Here is a 27,078-nt window from a genome sequence, read left to right as displayed (position 1 = left end):
TGTTTTCAGAAATTCTCCACAATTTGTGTTGCATCTGACTAAACTTCATTTAAATAGTTCAGTTTTCACATGATCAATGTATTTTTGTAAAAAAATGAATCATAAGAGACATTAGGGCACTAGGCATTCATCAAGGCATTGCAGCTGCCCATATTGTAATAATATACTGCTTTATTTCATAGACCCTGCATGGCTTAAGGATGAGACAGAACTCTCAAGGGTATACACAGAGACTTTCAGTCCCTGTCAGACATATAAGTGACCTACTATACCCTGTACTGAGAAATAGAAAAGGCAGGATTTTAATCAGGACCTGAGGCACTTTGAAAAGGTCAGCAATGTTATGACCACAAACCGTGTGATGTTGCTTGCTGTGAGAGACTGTTGTACACAGGAAGCATATGTTGTGGTCTCTATAGCAGATATAGCAATGATTTGCTTGATAGTGTCTTCTTTAGACACTCATTTAAAACAAGAGTGATGTGAATCTTTACAAAATGTCCACGTGTACCCCAGCAATGCTGTTTCGGGGTATCTACAGTTTGGATTTTTGTTTCTATTTGCACATCAAAGGGTCACTACATAAATATATAAAATTGAGACCATTTCAATGTTGGCAGTGCACAATAATTTAAAAAACTCATATTGAATTATACTGGAAGTAATCCCACAAGATGAAATACCCCTGATTTGTGATACTGATTTTTAAGAAAATAGATCTGAAGGAAGCACAGCAGAATATGCACTAGGCATGAAAAAGAAGAGCACTGCATCGCTATGAACTTCTGCTCTTTTTATTCTTTGCATTCAATGTTATACAAGTTAGACAGTACAGGGTATATATGTACTTTACATTCTTTTATCAGCTGAATTAATGTTAGAAAATATTACGACCATGAAGGAAAGATCATAAGCATGATTTACCATGGTCTGGAGAACCCAGTCTGTGATCATTTTGGGGCTGTAAAAATAAAATAGAAATTATGAATTATAGTTGGAATGGACACAATTGTACATAGTTTTTAAAATCTGGGAATTCAATCTTTTATTTTCAAATTTCATTTTTCTTGGAAAAGGGTACCATGACCTAAATACATGTACCCAGATAACAAGCAAACATTGGGCCAGGATGGCAGGAGGTTGGCTTATTTCAGGTTACAGCTGTTGAGCTGCAATTAGCAAGAGCTGGCCCAAACATTGGCTAATTGTTGAAAGGTCTCACTGATCATTCTGGCCCCCACACATTTTTAATGGAAACCACAATGCAGTCAATCTATTTTGTAATTAAACTAACTGAAATTCAAGTAAAATAAAAACCTGTTTGATCTCACTGATTGGATTACTCAGTATAAAAATGAATAGGTTATAACAGTTTAAAATCAAGCTACTCTACAGTAGGACAACGACACTGCGACACATCAGGGAACCTGATTTTGAGCTATTAGTCTACAGGCCAGATCACAGCCTGTTACACTGCACAAATGCAAATACAAATGGGAGGTCTTTGGCCCTTCACATTTGGATGTAAAGCAATATTCTTATAAAAGCACAGTATTGATATTCTTAAAAATACATGGAACTTTCTACAATGTTTTAACAGTCTTTACAGTTGCATATTTTTCAGTTTTCTTGCTCCCTGAAAATCAGTATTAGATTTTCACTTGTAAGGGAAGTTTATTGCAAAGCTTTTGAAAGTCTGTGAGATGTCAAGGTCTCTTGAGATTTATAAATGGGGGAGTGGAGGAGGGAGGGTGTAACAACTCATACAAATCGTTTTAATGTACTAATTTGTTTTCTTAACGTAAACTATTCAGTCAGACTAGCTGCACTGATGTATATCTCCACAGCCTGAATGTTTCTTGTTATTGCATCATGGACATTGGATTTTTTTGCTTTAGTGTAAAGAACATTTTATCCTCATTAGAGAATATTAGAAAAAAACATCAAAAACTATGCCGCTGCTCTTACTTTTTGTCTCAATGCCAGCAAAAACATGTTAAGAAGAGTTTTGAATGACAGTAACCTTAAAGCTTGTCCCAACGATTCTAAAACAATGTTACAGCTTCTTAAACAGTTTCACTGGGATGATACTGTATTAATGGTGCACTTTATTAAATCATCTGAAACCATAAACAGCTCTCTCAGTATAAATCAGCCTACATGCCATCTAAGTGTTTTTATATTCTTCCACACTACAGTATTTTCCACCATATTGTTTTGGATGAATGGAATTTGTAATAACTAATGGAACTAAACGAGGGGTTTACTCCTTTTCTAAGAATGTTTAAAATTATGCAAAAAAAGAATGTGAACCTTCTACTTTATATAAATATCAGACAACAAAGAATATTTTTTAACAATCTCAGCCATGTTAAATTTCAAGACTAAAGAGTAATATATAAAATAAAATTGTACGTATGCAAAAATGTGTGTATGTAAATTATTGTAATGCAAAAGTATTGTTTTATTAAAAAATCTTTCATGGTTATATTATGTCAGAACAGTATGATTATTTTAGCAAAGTTCTTAACATGACGTTAAATACACAGCTGTTGAAACAAATAGATGCCTTTTCATGTCCACTGTAAATAAAATAGGATCATCAAATTGGTTTTATTGTCTGAAATTGTCATTTCTATAAAATGAATACAATACTTGAGATCCCGGCAGTAACGATAGATTTAAAAGCACAATTTAGAAATTTAAGGATCCATTCAGTTGTAGCGGTGAGGCTTAATAATAATGCAGAATTAAGTGTTTCTGAGCTTTCCCAAATTAGGCCTCATTTCTCTGTTCATCTCTGTGGTGCAGCCACAGAGAAACCATTCATGCAAGGTGATTTAAGGCCCAAGGACAGCTCCCAAAGGGGGATGCACTTAGCTAAGCCTGGCTATCATGATCAATGGTTATCCATTGGCGCCTATCTGTCTAGGGAGTGCGAGTTGGACATCTGGACTGCATTACTAAGTGTCAGGACTAAGTGACTCATATCTCACCTTGATCAACCAATCAGGGACTGGTAGGGCCGAGTAACCCACGTGGGACTCTGATGCCCATGGAACTTTCAGCCAATCAATGAGCTGAAGTTCCTCCAGGTAAAAACAGGCAACACAGAGAGCCTGAGAGATTCAGATTCAGATTCAGATTCAGAAAACAAGATTCAGAAGGGATTCTGGAGAGGATTCTGTGGACTGTTCTAAAGGGAATTCAAAGGAGAATTCCAGGGCAGGACGGCCCAGGAGCAGAAGGCTCCCAAGGGCAGGACATCCTCGCAGCGCGCCTCCTGACCATCCTGAGACTCAGCCCGGACAACCACGGAACGGCCAGTGTGTCCGAGTGCCAGAACTTTCCTTTGTTCTAAGAGTCTAGAGTGGAGGTTGCCAGAGAGTAACCAGCAGCAGGCCTCGTGAACAGGTCGGAATTGTGGACAGCTGAATCACTATTCAGAACTAGCTCTTCATCATAAACGAACTGGTCCTCTTCCTGACTTGCTGGGACCCACAGTCATCTTTTCTCCTGTGCACAAACTGTGCTAGTTAAACAACACCAACTAGCCGGTCAGTGAGCATCAGCAGCGCACCGTCGCAAGCCGCACAGCACAGCCTGGCACGGAGCCAGAGAGCGCGGATTGGACAGCAACAGCCTGCAACTGTTTCTTTGTGCCCGCAGGAGATCTGAATCCCCAGAGATTGGATGAGTATTCAACTTCAATGCATTACAGCTCGAGAATTCAATTGTTATCCAAACCAGTTGATATCAATTTAATTCCTAAGAGTTATGTACTTGTTTGAGTATCTAATGGAGAAGTTGTAACCAAGTTCACTTTACGAAACGGTCTTAATGAATGATATACTGAACGTATGTCCTCTTGATATGTGTAACTCTTTGTAACTGACCGAATATATCTTTTGTATTCTGATAACCCTCTCGATAAGATCTGTTAGGTTTATATGCATATTCTATGTATTAATAAATGTATCCTCGTGTATTAGTACCTGTGTGTGTGCGTTGTTTGAATTATGTCGCATGGTTGGACTCTAAAGCCATCAAAAGAATCAACTTTGTGATTTACTGCTACAATTAATAATTGTCTCAGTAAATGCCCAAACCCTACAGAACTGGTGCCTTCAGAGAGCCACTAACATTACATATTTGGCGTCCCTGAAACGGCTATGAATCACTACACAGTGGACAGGCCAATATGATGGGACAGGCACCATATTTTGTGTGAATGTGTAATTTGTGCAAGAGTTTAATTGCATATAATCATTTCCTTGATCAGCAGATAATGGAGAAACTCCCAACAGACATTCCTTTGAGATGAGAGACTGAACAAAGCACTTTGAATTGCTTAGCTTTTAACTGATTTTTGTATACTGAAATAAGGAGCTTGCTTGCCTTTATGTGGGAAGAGTGCCCACTCTAGAGTGCCTGGTTTCTGTAGAAGCATGGTATAGACTGCATAACAATCAAAATGTATATTCTAAAATACGTCTAAAATATAGTAAAGGAGAAACATTGTGCCAGTAAAGTCAAATGAAATCACAGTTAGAGACTCAATACAGAACGTAGAACTCACAGAGGAAAACTAAGAGCAGTTACAGTAGATTCAGCACTGAATGCTCTGAGTGGCTCTTTTTTCTTTTATGGATTTTGGCTTGTGTGGAAATATATATATATTATATATATATTATATATATTGTCCATATAAGTATGGATAAAGCCCAGCTTGCAGACCCAATTTGATATGGTTCTTGAGTAAACCAGGCCCCATTTCTTTGAACCCAGTTTCTTGATGTAGAAGGTACATCCCAATTATTCATTTTGCACTTGCAGGTTTGCTCTTAAACTCAGCAAATGCTTATATCTGGGTAAAATGTTTCTATTTTAATAGACTGGATGAGATCTTTCTCTCCAATGGCCAGAGGAGGCCATTCAATTAACTACAAACCTCCAAAAGGGCAAGATGGACTGAATGGCCTCCTCTCATTTTTTACACACTTACTGTATTAATCCATTCCTGTAATCCTTAAAAGTGTCTCTTTTCCAGGATTGAACAAGGAATGCTGTAATTAACAAAATGTAGATACTTACAGCAAGTGGGCCACGGAGCGGAAATGAATTGTCTATGTGCCCATTCTCTTTCCCCCAGTGATCAGCAGTGTCTTTATCAGGTTTCCGACTACTGCAAATACAGCCCATCCTTAAAAAAAAAATAAAAAAGCAAAGTTATAATAAGACAAAAAACATCTTTTAACATGGCAGCTGTAGCAGAAAAGTATGATAAAAAGGAACTGTCCTTTTTGATTGTTTATTGAATGCTTTTAAGGTTATTGAAAACATGAATTGTTCTTCTCATTTTGAAGAACATTATTATCTGTGTTCCACTAACAAATCATAGGATCTTTAATTTTACAAAAGCTTTATTTAGTCAGCTATTTTGCCCCAAAGGATAACACACAGGAATGCTTTAATCTTGTTCTGCTCTTGTACTCATTTCAGAAGGTCAACAAAGTTGTCTGCAAGACTTGGAACTCAAAGAATTGAACATAATGTAGAAAAACATGCAAAAAATTAATATTAACAATGCTTAGTGCAACCAGTATAGTGTTTTTCAAAAAAAAAAGGGAAAAGGGAAAGCAGCCGGAATTCATGAATTCATGAAAACGTGGAAAATACAGTTCCTACAGCTTTACAAGCTTTACAACAACAACAACAATAACAATAATAATAATTTAGCAGAACATCAGGATGGCCTTTCTGATTACATTTACATTTGGTTCTATTTCTTTTTGTTTCAATTCAGAGTTCTTGTTTTCCTTTTTATCTATTGCACCCCTCTGTGTGTCGCACATCCTCAAATCATGGCGATGAATCTGAACTATTTCGAATATTTTAAAAAGTGGAGATGCGCTTATTTAATTTTAATTTATTTTATTGCCATAAGATATTTTATTTTTAATGACACCCTTTAATTTAACCAGAGAAGTTAATTGATCATAAAATCTCTCATTTACGGCACAATGATAACACTGAAAGCCACAGACAGGTATACTAGGACATTTTCTTTCAGCAGGCTGAAATACATGAATAAAGGACACAGCAGCAGTGTCACTCCCAGCATGTGGGCCCCGAATGTTCCATTTATGAATCCAGAACACTAAACACCAGACCGCATTGGTGCCCTAAATATTTTCATAGCTTGCATTCTGTTTGGATTGTGAGGAATCAGGATAATCCTCACCCAGCTCTTTGCTTGCTTGTTTGTATTATTTAATTTATACTTTTGAGAGAGCAAACTTCTGCTATTCACTTAACATATCACTTGAAAAGTGTTTATGAACTGTGAACTATCCTTTACGTGTTCCTTTATTTCAGGGTAGCTTTTTTTAACCAGTTTGATGGCATAAGGCTACATGCTACAAGTTTTAAAAACCTATAGCAAGAAAATCAAAGGAAATATTCACTAATATACAGTTAAAAGAGGTTGGAGTGGAGAGCTTCATCAGCATGTGGGCTGCAAAGGAATAAGTATATTCTAATTCCACACTAAAGGTCCAAGAAGACAGAAACAAGATGGCCACACGCTGAGTATTTTGCCCAAGATCTTGAAGCAATGAGCTCTTTTCAGGATCAAAACAGTTTGGCAAGTAAACTAAAAAAATTTGTCAGAAAAAATAACCTATGGAACTTCTTGGACCAGGGTTGAAGAGCCCTGCTCCTGTACTTTTATGATCCCCAATGACATTCAAAATATTAATTTGATTTGTTACGTCATCTTAAAAATCGCACATTTTTAATAAACTCAGTCTTTAAACTGTTTCCAACAGCTAACACTTGAACATGGCATGTGAGGTAAAAAGAATAATTAAAAATGTAATCCCATGGAAAACTGCTTTTTTACAAAGATTTGTCTTAAATGCTCTTACACACAGGTATTATTTAAAGGTGTATACTCCCCTACCTACCTAAGGTGTTTCTCCCGTTGCCCTGAGGCCCTGCAGTGTCACTGTCCTCTTTTTGTTTCAGACAGCTTCTTCATGTGGTGTCCACTGGGTTAATGCTTCTCACTAAACGGAAAAAGGAAAATACTGATCAGCATATATATAGTGCATCATTTACTGGATTTGGTGTGTCTCCGAAAAGCTATTTCCTCTGTATACACTTTCCTCTGTATTTAATTACTAAATTAAAATGCTATTGATATGGAACTTGTGTATACAAGATATATACTATATATATATTTTCTGAACTCATATTTATAGGACGTGAGTACGAAATAGGAACAAAAACATCATACAATGGAGTGATTGAATGAGTAGATCATGTCTTACTTGAAAAATAATCCAAAATGTTATTCTGTAATCATAATAGCATTGCACACAGCAAAAAAAATGTCATAAATAACTGTCCAGAAAACAAGAGCATCAAATATATTAATATTGCTGTAGTATTGTTATTTTGTAAATCCTCCTCTGGCATTGATTACACCGACAAGATGCCTCCGGCAGTGTGTAATTAGATTCTAGACTGAGGTCTGGTGATTGAGATGGCCAGTCAAGAACACACACAGTATTTTGTATACAGTTAACCGTTTCTTAGTCAATTTGAATGTGTGCTTTCGTCATTGTCAAGCTAGAAAGTCCACTTTCAGTCAAACTCGAGGTTCTTAGTAGATGGAACTACAGTAGGCCTTTTGGTCAAAATGTACTCATTCATTATTTCCCCTATCTGAAAAAGGGCAGTAGTACTTGTAGATGTACAGTAAAACAGCCCCAAACCAGAATAGGCTTCCAGCCATATTTGTCAATGGACATAAGTGTTTTCTCATCATGACCTTCATATCAGATACAGTATAATGCAGGATATACTCTGCCCTGTGCCCGTTCCCAGGAAAGGCTGGGAAAGGCTCTGGTTGCTGTGACACTGGATAAATTGATGGAAATATAATACTGAAGAGCATGTCCAGAAATGCTCTTCTTTCATCTTTAAAAAGTTTCAGAAAGCTCAATTTTATTGAATTCGAACATAAGACATGGCGTGGTTTGATGCCAAAGGATCAGAATGTATGGAATACTAACTATAGGGCCAGAAATAAATGTGCCCCCCCGCCCCCCCCATGTTTTCAATGTTTTCACTTATGACAAATGTTATTTTGCTGTGAGCAATTGTAATCCAGCAGATTCAAGTTGCCTCTTTTTAATGTTGGAGTTCTCCAGAAAAGGCTTTTCCCTTGTAATCCAGCCATGAATGCTACACGATATGATACGTCTTGGATCCTGAAAAAGCCATTTGTGTTGGAAATCTGAAACATTTGCAAATGAATTTACAATTGCCTTGTTAACCACTTGTCTCTCAGCCCCTAATAGCAAGATAAACATTTGTGAGAAAGTGATAGATTCGGCTTTCTGTGGATTTTTTTATCACCATGCCTCAACTTGTGGAGCTTCAGTGACTATTTTCCAAGTTTCTGAAGTGCACTTTGAGTTAACTATAATGATTTGTGCTACTACTGAAGTTACCTACAGTACTTCTAGACACTAGGATGACAGGAAGTCCTCAAAGGTTCCTGTATAGGTCTTGGTTTCACTGGACTTTGAAACGTTATTATATATTAAGTTGCATTTTATTTAAAGGGATATTAGAGGATTGAATATACAGTATGTTATTCTTGTGTTTTATGGAATTCAAAAATGATTTATGTGATGTATGACATTGATCTGTGCAGTATTACTGAGATTACTATACTGTATATCAGTTTTGGAACTTTTCTGTAGCATGACATATTTTCTAATCTCTGTAATTCTGCTATATTGAGTTTTTTAAATCAGGTAAAACAGTCTATAATCAGAAACTACTATAGTGACATTTGTATACTGTACATCTTCAAATTATGAATTTCATTAAAGATTTTTTTAATTTAGAACACCATCATGTGTATTTTTATATAATATATTTATGTTTGCAGTTTTCATAAACGATTTTAGTGGATAATGTTACGGAGGAAAGAGGTACAGTAACCTTATCGTATTTTAGACAATCCATGACATCTGCATTAGGTGTAGGTCCTCCTCAACTTTGAATCATTTTTTGGACTGTTTCTATTTATGGGAGAATAAATAACTCAGCTTTGAGAAAATGATTGCCAGTTATGCTTACTCTAGAGTGCGAAATGTTTTTATGCTGATAGACAGCAGAGTGTGAAGTGGTACAAAGATAGAACTAGGCCTATGTCTTCAGACAGTGGGGCACTGAGTTCTAGTTATACTGTAAAAAAAAATGAAATTAAGCTGTTGTTACTTGACAGTGATAAAAGATAAAGCTGTAGAGGGGAGAAGGTCTACAGAAAATTGATAATTTTTATTCGCTCAGAAATAAATGGGCTTCATGCATCCAAATTAGGTACTGTATAAAGCAGAGCACAATGCAAAAGCCTGATAGTTTCTGGCATTCTGATTTTTAAGGTGATTTTGACTTCCTGTTAAAATTAGAGAACTGTAAAATAAATACATGCATTATGATACTACATTTATATTTTAAGGAAATAGGTTTCTCCTTTATAAAAGAAATCCTAAAGGACTAGTCAAAGCTGTTACAGTGTTCCATTTAAACCAATAATGAGCTGACTGAGGATAAGAGCCCAGCTGGACCGATAAACATTATACACACCAGTCCTCCAAGATCTGAATTGGGAACGTGTTCTTTATGACAGAAAAATGACAGCTGCAGCATTTCTTTTCAAAAGAAATATTGGCTTGGTATGTTCAGGTAAAAATAACTCAACACAGTAATAATACAAACCATTCTTTTGCAGGAAATATTAATACATAGCCTCATACTAACAGAATATAAAGTAATAAAGCACAAAAACTCACAAAATATATTTTAAATGCTTTTTTCACAATTAAGTAAGAAACACCAAAATAATTCAAAATGTTGATAAAAATGGACAACATATAGGTAATACAATAATGGAAAAGGTCAAGAAGTTCAGCATAGCTTATGATGACATGAACAACATACTGCATGCTACATCAGTGACATAACTTGAGGTTATAGCAGAGTACAATGGTTTAAAATACACAAAATGCTACGGCTATGGTGATGCCATTCCTCTGAGAGTCATAAAACCATTCAAACTTCCTGTGCACCAGGAAGAGCCCAATCTTTAGATGTAGTGTGACAGTTTAGCTCTATGGTATCAGTTCAACTCTGAAGACAGACCACATACAGTACGCAAGGGAGGTCAAAAATAGCTATTAAAAATCAGTAATTAAACAATCTCGCAATTAATTAAGCAAAGCTTTATTTAAAACTCCTTAATAGCACGCACAGTTTTTTCTCAAAAACAGCATCAACCACTCTATTTCATAGGAACAGGTAAAGATTCATTCCTTGGTGAAATGTAAAGAAAAGAAACACAACGTTTCAGCTGTGGAGCCTTCTTCACACCTGATTTCACCATTTATTTTCTTTACCTTTCAGTACAGAATGAACTTTTACCTGTTTCTTTGCAGCCTTACTCATGCTGACGTAGCTACAGTATCTCCTCAAACTCTATTTCATGGTGAGATTCTGGACTGGATAGGTTTCCTGTGACTGTAAACTACATATAACCACTCACCGAGAGAGAACGGCATGAGGACTACTGGACATGCACGGAAGGCTTGCATTTCTGTCCTGTGTTTTGTTTTCCCTTCCTCACTGTGACATTGGCACAGCCAAAGTCAAATAAAGTGACCAAATGGAAACCAAGCAAAATGTCAAGAAGGGTGCTTCTTTACACCTGAAGAAGGCTCCACAGCCAAAAACATTGTGTTTCTTTTCTTCTCTTTTCAGCATGGAATAAACCTTTACTTGTTTCTTTGCATGAATACATACGGATGTTTTAGCTTTAACTTTCTTGGCTTGTGTATTTGCAATCTGGTCATGTAGACAGCAAATTTAGGGCTCCCTCATAAAATAAGTAAAAGAATATATGGGTATACTGTATTACTATATATACCCTTCCGGGCAGTTGATTGGGTGTATAAGTATGGGACTTCAGGCTATCCTTCCAGTGTTCTTTGTTTAAGCAAACCTCCACTAATCCTATAACCACAACAGCAATTCTTCATGCCCTCTGTAAGCACAGTCTTTCTTCCTAACTTTCATTATTAACTCCATTAGGAGTTTCATTATTAATCCTCCATTGTGAATCCTTGATTGAAATGGTCAAGACAAAGTGCTGCTTAACAGAAACAAAAATTAACAAACTATGTTAAGACATTTTGCTGTTAAGAGCCCATTTTGGCCTATATAGCCCATTTTGTGCACAAAAAGACACAGACCAAAGGACAGCAATTAGACCAATACCCAAAATTGACCAATATCAATATAATTTCACTTTCAGTTTGAGAGAGATGAAGTTAGAAACTTGGTTTGGGTATTCAAAGTGCTTAAAGGTGTTGGCCATATCAATCCAGGATATTGTGTCAAGATCACCCACGAAAAACCTTTTAGGTATAAGCCATAGTTATTAATCTCAGACCTAAAATTGTATGCAAAAATTATTTCTAAGCACATAGAAAAATGCCTGTCATCTAATACATCGTGACCACATGGACTTTTTGATCTGTTTCTGATAACATGCAGAGCCTCTTGTATAATTTGGATCTAGCTTCTCATCAATTACACTTCTAACCACGGCGCAGGTCTTATCAGGAGCGACAGAAAGTGTTTGGTTGAGGTTATTGCCAATAAAGGAGGTTCCACTACTTACTAAATATCATCAGATCATATTTTAGAGCCATTTATGCAGAAATCCAGATAATTCTAAAGGGTTCACAAACTTTTTCTCACAACTGTATGCTTAATTGTTCTTCCACTGAGTCAAATGTATACATTTCAACAATTGTTCCTCCTCAACTTTGAGCTGAAAATCAAATTTCTCTGTTCATCTCCAGTTTTAATAATTATTTTCAAATACAGTATAAGGGTAAATTTCACAGCTTTGTGCTGATCATCTTACATCACAGTTTATATTTAGAAAACACTTGTTAGTACAAGCTTAACAGAAACGGCAGTATCTTATTTTACGTACTTTATAAGTAATGAAAGTAAAGTTGAAATCCAAATATAGCAGGTTATTTTCAAATGACTGTAATTGTATGCGTCATAATGCTTTCATTACATCTGCAGAAAGGAAACTTTCCATACAGTAAATTCATTTCCATCCATCCATTTTCTAAACTCTTCATCCAATACAGAGTCGTGGGGGAGCCTTTCCCAGCAGGCAACAGGCAAAGGCAGGATACAACCTGAGCATGACTCCAGTTCATCCCAGGGCACACACACAAAATCAAATCAAATCAAAGTTTATTATACTTATGTCAGGGCTAGTTTTCACAAAAGCCAATTAACCTACCAGTATGTCTTTGGAATGTCAGAGGAAACTAGGGCAACCAGAGGAAAGCCACATGAGCACACAAACCCCATGCAAGTAAAACCTCTCAGGAATCGAACACAGGGCCCCAGCGCTGCAAGACAGCAATACTTACCACTGTGTCACCATGCTGCCATGCATTATGTATTTAGGAGCTCTCTGTGTTTTTAATTTAACACTCCTCAAGGATATGTACTAATTTAGAATTTAAGAAAATTAGTTCTCACTTTTACTCACTTTGGTTTTGGTACTGTCAACAACAGGCAAAGCGATGGAGTGTTCAATATAGTATACTGTACTGTGCGTACCAGTTATGCTTGGGTAACACACAGACTGGTGGACAATCTCTGTCATCAACACATGTGAATGAGTCACTGATGCATAAAATACCTCCTTAATCAAGTGCATAAAATTGTGATCATCTGTTAACCATAATACAAATATCAGCAGTTAAACTTCAGTATCATCGGCCTACATAACTACCTATACAATTTACTGTCTCTGTTTTTAACACAATTATCATCAATAAAAATTCTAAGATTCTTCTCTTTCTCATATTCCAGTGTCATGTACTGTACAATCAAAAAATTGTTTACAGGCTAATTAGTATTTCTGTGGATCCCACATAAAGACAATTTGTTTCAGTGTTAGAAACAGTGCTAGGACCTTTCATTTCATCTGTGGTTTGGGCCCTGAGTTCGGAAACTCACAGATGCACACAAAACAAGCATCCGATCCATACTGTCTGATCGAACGTCAAAGGTGTGGTTTCCATGAAAGAATGGTCCCCTGGCTTATGTCACTATTTGCTCTATCAACAGTTTCAAGTGATGCTCTGAAGGAGTTATAAGTTTAACAACTTTAAGTATTATCCACCTACAAATAGTAAAAATACTAGATATCGTCCAAAACCCTGTTTTTATATACTTTAAAAAATTAAATAAAACTAAGTACATAAAACCTTACAGATTGAATATTTAACACCAACTGTATTTTGAGTTTAATGTTAACACATTTCCCCTTGAATGTTGATTCAACATTCATCCAGATTTTGTAAAAGGTTTGAAAGTTAATTCGTGAGACGAAATATACAGAACCTTGATGAAATAGCATTAGATACTGGTTATTCAAAGTGGTTAATATTTTCTCCTTTTGCCTACCTTGATCATCCGAGCTTGCCTCACATTCTTCTCAATCTGAGCAAGCTCAAAGCATCTTCATTTACTTTCCATCACCCAAGTGTGGTGTGATAGCACTGAGCTTTAAAACTGAGGTGGAGGGGGTTATGTCAAGCAAGATGAGAAACTGCTCGCTTGTTGTAGTCACATCAGAATTGAAAGAGAAGCAGTACAATTAAAAATCTCTCAAAAGTAGACTTTGATATTAAAGAAAAAAACAATTGTACAGTATATGTAAAATAATGAGTTCAGTTTGCACAAACAAAACTGAAAGAGAGGATTTCAGTCAAAGAATAGAAGAATCACAGAAGACACATACTTTGAAAATTTAGGATATTGTATTTTTGTATACAGTAGTAATAGCACATTTTCCTATTGCCCTGTGCATGGAGGGTACAACATAAACATCTTACAGTATGTTTAGTTGATATTAATGAAAAGTGATAGATTCCATCTGCTTACACCTAATAAAGCAAAACCCCTTCTCTGTTCCTGCAAGACATACAGTACTGTAGTATTACATATTATATCTGCTTAATTTCCAAACAAACAAACGCAGATAACACATTAATCAGGTAAAAACTGAAGAAACATTTTTTTCTCTGGTACTAAAAAGGTCTATCACTTATTCTGATAAGTAAACCTCCAGAAAAAAAGTTTAATTTTTTCCTAAATATTTTGATGCAGTTTCTAGACATTTATCACAAGTTCAATCATTAGCAGATTATTTATCTGTGTACTTCCTAGGCTGGATAATTAGACAAGTAAAAAAGCAGCATACCGATAACGCCTTTGTGCTTCTAGAAATTTGTTTGAGGTTGAGTATGAATAAAACAGTTAACTGAAACATGTATCATACTTTATATAAATGTCACAGAGCTTTACCTTAAATAGAAGAGGATCAGTAGGATGCTGTGAACCAGAAAGGAGTTCAGATAGGAGGGAAAAAAGTAGGGCAACACACATAACAAAGACTGTGGAAAAGCTTTGTCTGATTGGGCAGAGAAGCAGATATAGAAGCCACAGTATATGTTCCTTGCTAAAAAAAACTACAGAAATGTCTTAAACCTTTTCCTATTGCATTACCAATACTACAGTAACACTGCTATTTTATCTTGTTTAAATCCAGAAAAAAATTAATTTATTAAAGTATGGGGCTTCTCAGTGACAGTTCCTATAAGAGAAAGATTAAGCTAAAGAAAAATGTTTTCTCCTCTCTATACTAAAACTAAATATTGACACTGCTCCATTTTTTTGGAAATTCCGGAGCCATTTTATTCACTTCATTACATTTTGAAGGTCTATGTTTAGTGTTTAAGAAATTTCAGAAAAAAAAAATGAAGGCTGAAAAAGCACATTCAGCTCGACTTGATAGCATCTGTCTTTTCCTTAATTGACATTACTCTCAAAATGATTTGCTTTTTCACCCCCTACACACATTCAAGAGTCCAGCAATAATATATACTAAATATTAGAGAATGGTGTGTTTCACAGGAGTGACCCACCTTGTTCAAAGAAGAACTTGTACTAAAATGTACAGAAAAGCAGTTGTAAACTTCAATGTGTTGTGGTATTTAGTGACCTTACAAGGGCCATGATTATTTTATCTGTACGTGTGGAGTCAAAGGAAGACCTGCCTAATGCGTCAATTTGAATAAAAAAGCACTAACAGGTAACGCATTTCAAACCACAGGCAAGTATTGAACTACTAACCACATTTCATGCAAATTTGCATCATCAGCTATTGGCTGAGTGGTCCCACAGCTTATGTAGAAAAGTATGAGGGCGATATATTCATATATTTTCAGAAACTGTGTTTACAATTACAATTAGTTTTGTAAACTCCCTTGGTTATAGACATATTAACAATATATCTATATACTGCATGTTTCCAAATCTTCACCCCCTCACCATTGCTGCATAAGCTGGGAAATGAGTAATGTTAGGTCAGCAACAGGGTCAAGCACAGAAAGACTCTTCCAGCACTAGAGCGTCAGCTACTGTAAAGGCCTATCAGGATTCCTGCATCCCCCACAATCACTAAATTGATTGTGATTCAATTGAAACTAAATCCTCAATGGCTGAACAGATGGAAGATCCAAGTCTTATTTTGTCAAGATACTGTATGTGTGCTGGCTGGTGTGCAATGGTTTTGTCCACAGTAGAAGACGCACTGCTCAGCTGCCTTCAATCTCCTTCATATTCTCTAGGTCCTTGGGCAACCAGATAAAAGCAAAGGGTTACTGTATGTCTGCAGATCTTCCTACAGACATCCATAGATCTGTGGGGGTGGAAACTATAGCCACCCAAAAAATTTCTCAGCCCCACCCTGCTACCCTGGAGCCATCCTAGCACAAAGGTCAATATTTGACTTATTACAAATTAATGTACAGTATATAGCAATTGATAAGTAAATGACACACTGTCTAATAACAGTTGCAGAGTGTACGCAATCCCTTCTACCATACATACATTTTCTAACCTCTTCTTCCAATTCAGGGCCACAGGGGAGCTGGAGTCCATCCCAGTAAGCGGGCACAAGGCAGGGTACACGCTGGATGGGATGTCAGTCCATCACAGGACAGACAGATAAAAATAGAGACACATGCACGCTTACACCATGGTCAATATTCCCAGAAGTCAATTAACCTACAGTACCAGTACAGTGTGTCTTTGAACTGTGGGAGAAAACCAGGGCACAAGGAGAAAACCCACGCATAGGAAGAACATACAAACTCCACACAAACAGCAACCCAGGTCTGAAATTGAACCCAGGGCCCCAATGCTGCGAATCAGAAAGGCTAACCACTGAGCCACCCTTATCCTTTATACTAATTTCTGCTAAAGTTCATTACTGTAAGCGTGTCTGTAGACCCTCAGTACAGGGTGGGTACGAATGTCCAGACATATCCAGTTACAGACAGAACCTGTACCTTGGTCTGCAGACATACCCTTCGCCATAACACTTCACCTTACAATGGGTTAGAGGTCAACAACACAAAAGTGACATTGTATCATAGTTGCAGTGAAATACCTTAGTTGTTTATGATGGATTGCTTTTTAAATTAATCCAAGTCAACCAGAGCTGAGTGTCCAATTCAGACTGGAGAACAATTTGAGCTTGCCACCCCTACAAGAAAATTGGAAAGATTACCATCACGTAACCGAATATACCGGCTAACCTTTTCATAGCAATGAGTTGTTATATCTGACAGTGCTTAAGAATAGAGCAGTGCTCTTGCAGTTAATATTGCAAAATGCTTGAGGAGGCCTGATGATGCAATTTTCCAGATGACAGAACACAGCACCCTGAATTTAAACAACATCCTGCACAAATATTTAATGCTAGCACTGGCATTGATGTGACAAGACATGAAGAAATTGGCACATCCACGTAACATACAAGACTTTATTGTGAATTGTGAAACAGTGGAATAAAGCCCCTTGTTTAACAGCTGCTGATTATTAAAACCACTGTTTCTACACAGTAACTCACAATTGTATTGGTTTAACTCAAATGACTCATGTGGCATTGTGTTAGGTTACACATACAAAATTAAGGACGACAACCATGCCACTGAAATTGATTAAGTGTAATGCCATTACAAAACTGTGTATATTGTGGTGACCATACTGTACTGTTAGCTTAGCAGCCTGTCAGTGGTGCCTTTCTTGCTTACATGTAATACATTTAAATTGGGGAGACAAAACTTAACTTTATACATATTATATACGTTATTAATGCATTTGTTGCGGGATATACAGTAACAAGAGAATTTTTGGTGGCTTCATCTTTTTACAAGGTTTTAGTCAGTCTTGCTGGTATAGTGGAACCTTTGAAATTGTGTTTCAGTAAACATCGTTTCCTTCCTTTATCAAACACACCCTTACCAAAAACGTCCTGTTATAGTCTTTTAAACTTCCAGTTTCCAATTAGCTTGGCTTATTTGAGTTTTGATTTGTCAATAATCAGGCTTATTCGGTTTGTTCTGGTCATTTGCTTTTTATTTTGCATAGAGCCATTTTTTATATAGCCATCTGCCTCATTCTAAAGTATGCAGTAAATTGTAATACAGTATATAGGGCTAAAGTAATAAGAAACAATGTATTGTGTATTGTTAATAACATTTTTCATATTTACTGTACTGTATATTCTATCTGTCTGATAGACAGAAATACTCTATCTGTTCTATCTGTTTTGCATACAAGAACTAACCCCCCCACTCTCTCTCATCATACAGATCTGGAATGAAGAGGTAATCCTGAATGACGACACAATTGTTACAGTCTTCAGGAAAGGGTACTAAACCAACTGCGGAATTGATCACTTTCACAAAAAGTATCTCTCTTCTCTCCATCACATCTAGGTCATTACCAAATTCTCTTCTAATTACCCTCGCAAAAGGACTTCTCCTAGAATCCTAGTGTGGGTTCAGACCCTCAAGAGACACAGCCCATGTGGCATTAACAGCTAGTCAATCACAGGACAGATGTCCAGAGAAACATCGTCTTCTCTACTTTGCGTTCAATGATGAAACCAAGGTATTTCACTGTGTCAAGAAGATCCTCCTGAAATATAGGTATGCACAAATTCTCACTAATGGATTCATTACAGAGCCCTTTCAAGTTTCTGACAGAAATCAAATGAGAGTATGCCATTCCCCCAACTCTGTTTTGATGTTTCGGTGTGCCATGTTTCAAGTGAATTAGTTCATCCCTACCAACTCCAGTCCAAAGCTAAAACATTTCTTGTCTTCAGACACTGAGCTATAGTATGCTGATGATAATAAAAGTGCATTAATAACAATGATCCCCAGACTACAGTTAACATTTGTGCTGAGGCTTCTGTAAAGCTACGATTTACACTTAACATTCAGAAGACCAAAATTATCCATTGGCGAGTCCACCTACACTTTCGTATTCTCCACTGCGTGTGGTTCATAGCACCAAGTGTGAACATGAAATTACACCTCCTGCCATTCTAAATCTGGTGGGTTAAAAAAAAATTGGTGATTCTAAATGTATACAGTATACAGTAGAAATGTAGGTAATGTCTTGATACAGTATTTCTGGATTCACTGTGGGGAAGGCTATGACCTACTCCTCATACTAGCAAAACCATCAGTATTTCTTTGTTATTACATCATTAGTCTTTAACAATGTGGACAAGCTCATCACAAAATGCACAAACAAACACTGGAAAGAAATCCATACAATGCACTGAGGTCATATTGTTTAGATATTGATTATACTACTGAAAATATGAATTGATCTGCACTATTACTTTTAGGATTTTTCTCTTTGGAAATCCTGAATTATAAATGTAACCAGATTAAGGTTTTTGGTAAAAACCTTGCACCATTTTTAAGAATAACAATTCATTTTTGTCATGAATGTTTATATGCAATTCTTTGCCTTTTAAATGCAATTGAGACGCCAGGTAAAAGATTGTATACAGTTCATTAGCATCAGAAAGATCTCAAAATGAAAGATTGCTGCAAAGTGCATGAACAAAAAATAGTCTGTAAAAATGTATGCAATTTGCAGGCTTTCAGTAAAAGGAAACTGATAAAATGGTTAGATAGCTCAGGATGCAGTTAGATCATTCCAATTGATACATATAAATGCAAAAAGTTATAATTCTACAAGAAGTGCAAAAATCAGAATTCTATTCCTTTTGTTAATGACAAAATTTAAAATCTACTGTAAGTGAAAACCTCCACACCAGCTTCCATTAAGATTGAGTTTAACATGTAAATGAATATTAAGTGAATACTTGTCCATTTTTAAGCATGATTATCAACTTTCAAAGAGCAGCAGATGCAGCTGATAAAAATGTTCCTTTCCTTTAATAGTATTTTACACTGTGAATCTTTTTTACATCTTTTGCTTCTCCAAGCTGAAATAAGGTAGCAATTTTTCATTTGACATACATGATCTATGAGCATTTTTATGTGCATCAAAATGGGTTGGACACCAAACAACAAAAAGAAAAAGAAAACAGCCATTACTGTTATAATATATTTCAGACAAGCAAAAATATAAATAAAAAGCAGAAACTGAAGGTGTACTGTAAATGTCAGTAAATGTCACTGTAATGAACTGCTATTTTCTAATGAGGAAGACTAGAATCAAACAATACCAACTGACACAAGTGGTAGAAATAAACTCTTCTACTGCTTCTACTGCTAGACACAAGAAATCCATGAACACTTCTGAGTGGGGGCACCATTTTAAAGATTTAAATCAACTCATTCTTCATGATTTAGCTAATGGTGCATTAGTTAAATTTGGTTATTTATTAGCACCTAGTTTCTTAATCTGCCGCCAATAAATGGCTTCATTTACAAAAGGTTTTCATACAATAAGTATAATCCTGGTCCTGAACAGTTGGTGTATCTCTTTAACAAAGTGGGGGTTCAGGGGTAAACACACTTCCTGAAGGGTCTGGTGTCTGCCGTTTTTTTTTCTTACAACCTCAGCAGTCAGTTAATTAACCTCATGGCTTTCTTAGATCGACACTACACAGGATGTTACTTAAAGTCTCTAACAGTTGATTACTCAAAACGCTCACTTCATTAACGGTGCAATTACTAATAAAGCACCTCAGAGTCAAGCAACAAGTACAGTATTACACTTCCACAGTAAATAAAACAATTAGACCCACTAATGTAATGGAAAGTTCAGGTTGGAACAACAAGCAGAGGACATTAGACTCTCCGGCAATCTGACACCACTGCTTCATAGCACCAGAAGAGCTGAAGAGCTTTTACACAGGTCCACGTAAGTCAACAGTGAGCTAATTTAGGTCGTTAAGTGCCCAAAAGGACTGAAAACCTGTTAACTCACCCAACCTCCATAACAAAAATTGGAGACCCATGTAATGAAAGACAAACATATGTGATCTTTCATCCAATCATCCATCCATTTTCTAAGCACTTCTTCCAATTCAGATTCACCTGGCAGGGGGACCTTGGCCAGCAGACACCAGGCTGAATATGTCACGAAGCGTTTTTCATGACCCTACGCGGACGATAGAATCCAGAAGAGAGTGCAACAAACACAGGGAAAGAGACTAGGAACGGGGCTGGTAGACGAACAGGGGGGGTGTCGACCGTGCACAGGTGCTCCAAGGGGCGTGGCCAAGGCGAACAAGTCCAAAGGGAGTCTGAAGGGAAATCCAGAGTGGGCGAAAGTCCAGAGCCGGGTGATCCATCCATGACAGATACGGCAGAAATTAAAAGCCGGAGCAGGACCTGGTGAAGGGTTGGGGAAATAAAAAGGGGTAATGGGGCCAGATGGTCAGGAGGCAGTTGCGAAGCCTATGCCGTCGGGCCACTCCTGGACCCCCTGGTAGGCGGGCTTCCAGCCGTCCATCTTCCAAAGCTGAGCCCAGATTGGAACGAGCATCTGGCTTTTATAGGAAGGGGCTGAAACAGGAGGCAGATGCAAAGAATGAACAGAAACAAGAAAGAGCCAAAGCTCCCTTAAGAGGAGGGACTTACGATCGTGACAGAATACTCCCTTGATAAGATGCCAGTCCATTTCCAGTCCAGACATTGCCAGTCCATTGCAGGGCAGACACACAGACATACACACATTCATACCCAGAGGCAGGTTTCACAGAAGCCAGTGAACCTACCTGTATGTTTTTGGACTCTCAGAGGAGACCCACGTGAACTTGGGGAGAACATACAAGATCTGGAATTGAACCAGATGTGGCTAACCACTATGCCACCATGCTCCGCAAGGTGGTTTCTGTAACATTTATTTTTTTACGGGACAAGGTTGTTAGCCATGTGCCCAACCTCCAACATAGAGGACCTGGCACCCAACATGGGACACAAACCCACTACCCTGAGATTATGAGTCTCATGCTCTACCAACAGAGCTAGTCAGGGCCCATCAAAAGAGAGAAAGAGGAAAAATCAAGAACATGAAGGACAGAATACTCAGAAAGTTATTTCATGTATTTTGGGATGCTTTAAAATCATCATAAAAATAATTGCTTCAGCCTTCTCTCAATCTCTGTCCCATCCATTGCATGTTTACTGCAAAATTACATTAAAGACACCATTTATCTTTAGATGCACCTCCTGATATGGACCATCTACTTAGATGATACACATTCACTGTAATTAGACAAGTGTTAATGCACTGACATACAGTACTGATAATTTCCATCATAGGCTTTTACATAAGGTTGCACTTACCTTTGCTAATACAAAAGTCATGATTATTATGTGTGTCTAACGTGATTATTGCTTTCACATATCTTTCATTGCCATTCACTAAATGTTTGTGAATGAAGTACAAGGTATTTTTCAATACCCTGGTTCACAAAACAATGTTATCTCACCATCAACATTTAAAAATAGCAATAGTTTATTACAGTGGTGTCCACAACTGGTGCTGTAGAATTGGATTTTCTATCAAACCCAACTATTAACAAGTTAAGCCAGCTGGTTTCCAGTTTAACTGGAACAATTTAACAGCCTTTAATTAATAATTCAACTGGCCTTAAATTAGCAACGAAGCTCTCCAGAACCAAGACTGAACACTTCTAGTTTATTATAAAAGATACAAAAAACCTTTAATCACCTTTAATTTGTAATGCAATTTAATTGGTTGGATCTTAACAAAAACTTTAGTAATTTCTTCATTGCTTCTGAAGAAATACAATTTATAAGAAAAATAAGAGCAAAAACCAACCTTATCTGGCCTACTATATGCTGAGATGCTACAAAACTGTTTCTGAAAGGGACCTATTTATAAGACAAAAATCTAAACAAGCTCCTATCAATGTGAAGATCACGACATGACTTTTAAGAGTTCAGCTAAGGTCACATGCAAACATTACATTTCAGAAACAATCCCTAAATTGATGGACACAAATGCACTTTTTGTAGCTTCACACAGATAATCATACACTATATATTACATATGTTCTGCTGTATTCTCCACCTTATTATGTACCAAGAAAATGGTTTCCTTGATTGTTCTGCTTTGTGAGCTTTGACAGCCTTTCTTCTACAGTTTGTTTCAAACTTAATCTTATTCATATTCTTGATACAGTATACTGTAATGTAACTAAAAGTTGGTTTTACCAAAAAATAATTACTTGTGGTCATTCAGTATTATTCTATGAATAATTCAAATGTACCAATATTGTATATCACAAACACACACCTACAGTATTCAAAATAGATCTTATATTTTATATTATCCACACCCCTGCCATCAGCATTTTACTGATCCCTCTTTGATCATTTATGTATCTGCTGAAACTGTTTAATTTTTGCTCCCATGCAGAATGTGCTTTTAATTTGCTGGAAGTATAAGGATGTCCCAGATAAAATGTGGGTGGAAAATGAACCTACAATGCACGTTTATTGTTTTCCACTTTAAATGCAGTTGGCAACACACCTTTGGAAGCAATGATGACAACCAAACTACCCTTCACCTGCTGTTCGTAGTTGTCATCCTTTCCCAAAATACTAGAAAATGTCTGAGTTAATCTCTTTTCTTCACATTTGTTTCCTATTGCATCCCTCCTCCACATCTCCACCTATTTCACTCAGCTTAGGGCTCCTACTTCCTTGTCCTGCAGCCAGGTGGTTTGCCCCCTGCCAGGCAGATTAAGACAAAACTTTTTATGCTCAGTTTGTGCTCAATGAATATTCATAACCCATTTTCATGCAGGGTGTCATTATTCCCTTGTGAATATTTGTTTAGGATTCAAAGTGGACTCTATTTTGAGAAAGAAAAATAACTTAGCAAAATGCTTTGCAATGGGTCTCGTGCTGTACATGTTCCCCGAATCAGTTGTAACAAAGCAGCATGAAGCTTAGTACCAAATGCAATAAACAGCAAAACTTAAGACAGTTACATGAAAACCTAAGAAAGCTACAAACTAAAGGAGAATTGCGCTCATTTACTGTAGTTACTACTGATCCAAAGACCTCCTCCAGCCTTTACAGGGAACTGGCTTCAACAACATGTAACTCATTCCAAACGCACACGGTTCTCTTTCCTAAAAATACCTCCTCATACCTTCTCATTGTAACATGTTCTTGCTTCACCATTTGTGTCTTTCAGTTTTTACAGTCCTGGCATACTCCCATCATAATGTCCGCTGTCAAAGACCGAAGTAAGTAATCATAAAAAATCTCCTTTGTTCCAGGCTGAGGTTGTTAATTTTGCTTCATCTATCCATTTATGACATTCCCTTTACATTTGAAAATATTTTGGTTCCCCTTTTTTGAATTTTTTTGCAGGTCAGTGATGTGTTTTTTTCTTTACACTTTGGAGACCAGAATTGTACAGAGTATTTTAAACAAGTTATAACTAGTGCATGATAGAAGTTCTTTGACCTAAACTATAACCTATTCATTATTTCTCCACATTGCTTGCAGGAGGAGAATGATGAATCACCATGACTGAGTATGAGGAGGCTTCAAAGGCTATATATTTATGAAGTTTACTGTTTCTGGTGGTCTTGAATAGTGTCTCTATTTCTTCTGCCACATGTGTAGTGTTTGCTACCCTTCTATAATTGTGTCATTTCCAAACTTCCTGATTTTAATTACTAAGATAATTGATAACAGAGGTCAGTAGGCCAAATACATCTCTTTTCACAAATTATTGTATATCAATAAACCTAGAGGTTTTTACACCTATAAGTGTTCTCTGTTTTTTATTAACTACATTATCTTTGATATTATGAAATGGTTTCATTTTCAGAGTCAACAAAAATTATCAAACATCTCTGTCTAATCTAATTACACCATATCAAGAGCTCTGATGACGTTCGTCAATGCTACACCCATGTTGACTTCATCTAATGACATTATTTCCATATACAAATTTTTCAGATTTTGCTTTCATTATCATATCTACATTTTACAAATAACTTAATGACTTTACTTATAATTACAGATTTGTTGATCTAATAGTTTGACTACTTTGAATCTCCCAGTTTGTTGGTGGGTACACATGTGCAATTCTCTATCCACTGGGCTTTAAGTGATCAGTGAAAAATCCAAGCTTACATGTAATCCAAGCTTACTTGTCAGTAAGAACATCTTTCATTTCTGTGAGAACAACTGTATAAACTGAATCTGTCATTGGTGATTTATTAGATTTCGGTGCCATTAATCCATGTAAAATTTCAGCACCTTATGAACTTAATTTGCTCAAAACAGCACTTTCCTATTTTAGCCGGAGCCAATCCCAGGGTTCTATTGGCAAGTCCCAATTCTCTAAAGAAGCATATTGGTTCCTGTAGAGATTTGAGACATTTCCCCCATTTCCCCTATGGTTACTCATAAACCATTTTCATAAAGATGGTAGCAGTATCTGATTTTGATGGTGCCTTTTAAATAAAATAAATATTATAATTACAATTGCCCTCTACAGGATATTGAAGCACTTTAGGTTATTAAAGGTACTATTAAGTTAATCTATTACCTTTCACTAAAGAACAGTGGTACTGTATATCACAAACTTGAACAAACGTGAAAAATTCATTAGTATGTTTTCTGAAACATAACCATAGTAACATTAATCATACTAAACACTAAAGAATACCAAATGTCTGCTAATTTTGCCAGTGTTTAAACGATAGAACAGCATAACATTAAAGTACTGTACAATGCAGTATGATTCAAATGCATTATCATTGTCTACAATATACAGTATTCAATTCAGTCTACATATCTACTTTAATATGGATAATACACAGTATGTTAGCACAGAATTGTTAGGATTCTTAAAATGTAATCTCTCCAGAGAAACACATTATACTGTACATCAAAATCATTTGAAATATTCCGAATTGCAACATGATGGTTAATGTTATTCTTCCGTATCTCTTTTAGTCCTGAAAATGAGTTCCCGCAGCCTTTCGCTAAATTGATACCATCTTAATATCTGCACTCTAGTGATATACTTGTACAGTAAACCATGTTGCCTTTAAACCATACTATACTGTAGGTTCATTAGATACAGTAGCTAGCGTCTTCATTCAATAAAATGGATAACAGCCCTGAGACTACCTCTAAATTCAACTCAATTATAGTAGATTACAATTACAGATCACGTCAATTATAGCAGTGCAGGTTGTTGTAAGCGTGACTGCAGGTAATACCACCTGGCATGTCTTTCAATATTCCATGTGCTACTGAAGTAAGTGCTCAGGCCTACTTACTGCATGGTCATCGTCATTTACAATACCCCAAACACGCGATGAAGGAAATCCCGGCCGCCAGATGAACGTGGTTTATGGCGTTTTGGAGCTCTGAACTCGGTTAACTAATCTGCAACTTCATCGGATAATGAAATCAACACATTATGATCAGTCTAGACGAAGCTCAATGGCGGAATTTTAATTATTTGCACTAGCACGCATCCGTACATCCAGTACCTTCTTTTCTAATAAAATATAATCTACAGAACCTTGTTTTTTAATTTATTAATAATTTCTTGCCATTCAAAGATGCCGATTGCTGTAATGGGATATGTTAGTCACATCCCAATACGCCCAATACCCAGGTATTAGCATTTTACTCCACTGCCGCACAAAAGCTTCCGAATCGTCAGGCGGCGATGGGAGTCGATTTTGTTTTTAATGAATAAAGTCCAAAATGTTTGGGGTGTTTTTCTATGAAGCTTAAATTAATAAAAACAAGATAATACTGGAAATTACCTAATATTTTGGAATGATAAAATAATAAAATATTTTTCAATACATTTTACGTAGTTATTGTCTTTCTTATTTCGATCATTAACTCCAAGTTAGTTTTTTTGTGTGCTATAGTTAATAACTGATGTAAAACAACAGACACTCAAACTGTGCTGATACATTTTTTAAACAAATAAAAACTTAAGACATGATTAAACGCAACATATTGTTAGACATGAAACCATAAAACTATTAAAGGTTCGCTTTTATTACTTATGTAACAAAAATGTAATTCATTTGAACACTGGTATAATTTATCAGTGTTCAATGCCTCTTTTTGGGGTAATTTTAAAAAATAATCCATTTTAAACAATGCAATGTGTACGCTTCGAGTAAGACCACTTTGTTTTTTCAAATGTTTCGGATATCGGTGTTGGCGGGGATATATTACAGATCTGGGAATGATCGAGACATGGAAATAATACGTTTCTAACCTATGTAATCAAGGCGTTGTACACAGTTGGCGTTGATTCTACCACTTTTACTGTATGTACAGAATGTGGATTTAAAACCGCTGTTTTTATTCTTTCTGTTGATGATATTAAAAACTGGTTCAAATAAAATACATTTTTATTACAGTTCTTTTAAAAATCTAAAACCACTCGTGGATGTGTTACACACAAAACACAAAAGTTGACCACCTCTAATAATAAATTCGAATTCGAATTTTCATTTAAAGAATACAGGTAAATTAGTCTAATATTAACGTTGACTTAACAGAAATAAAAAGAAAT

General features: G+C 36.4%; 1 protein-coding gene and 1 long non-coding RNA gene across 2 annotated transcripts in view; one reads left to right on the top strand and one right to left on the bottom strand.

Moving 5' to 3' along the window:
- The window catches only part of LOC148675250 (uncharacterized), a 34,336-nt gene extending 10,068 nt beyond the window's left edge, over nt 1-24,268 (top strand). The window contains exons 2-3 of the long non-coding RNA XR_015935480.1: nt 23,701-23,752; nt 24,018-24,268. This is a non-coding gene — a long non-coding RNA (uncharacterized LOC148675250). The remainder of the gene's footprint in view (nt 1-23,700; nt 23,753-24,017) is intronic.
- The window catches only part of blk (BLK proto-oncogene, Src family tyrosine kinase), a 53,626-nt gene that overhangs the window by 15,633 nt on the left and 10,915 nt on the right, over nt 1-27,078 (bottom strand). The window contains exons 2-4 of the mRNA XM_088626379.1: nt 6,969-7,070; nt 5,095-5,203; nt 925-961 (exon numbers count right to left, since the gene is read on the bottom strand). Coding sequence (XP_088482505.1) covers nt 925-961; nt 5,095-5,202 — 145 coding nt within the window. The 5' untranslated portion in view covers nt 5,203; nt 6,969-7,070. The remainder of the gene's footprint in view (nt 1-924; nt 962-5,094; nt 5,204-6,968; nt 7,071-27,078) is intronic.

Source organism: Lepisosteus platostomus, chromosome 3 (assembly GCF_059453375.1).
Source record: "Lepisosteus platostomus isolate fLepPlt1 chromosome 3, fLepPlt1.hap1, whole genome shotgun sequence".
Lineage (NCBI taxonomy): Eukaryota > Metazoa > Chordata > Actinopteri > Semionotiformes > Lepisosteidae > Lepisosteus > Lepisosteus platostomus.
The sequence above is the reverse complement of the archived record's forward strand: the minus strand, read 5'-3'. Positions and strand labels throughout refer to the sequence as shown.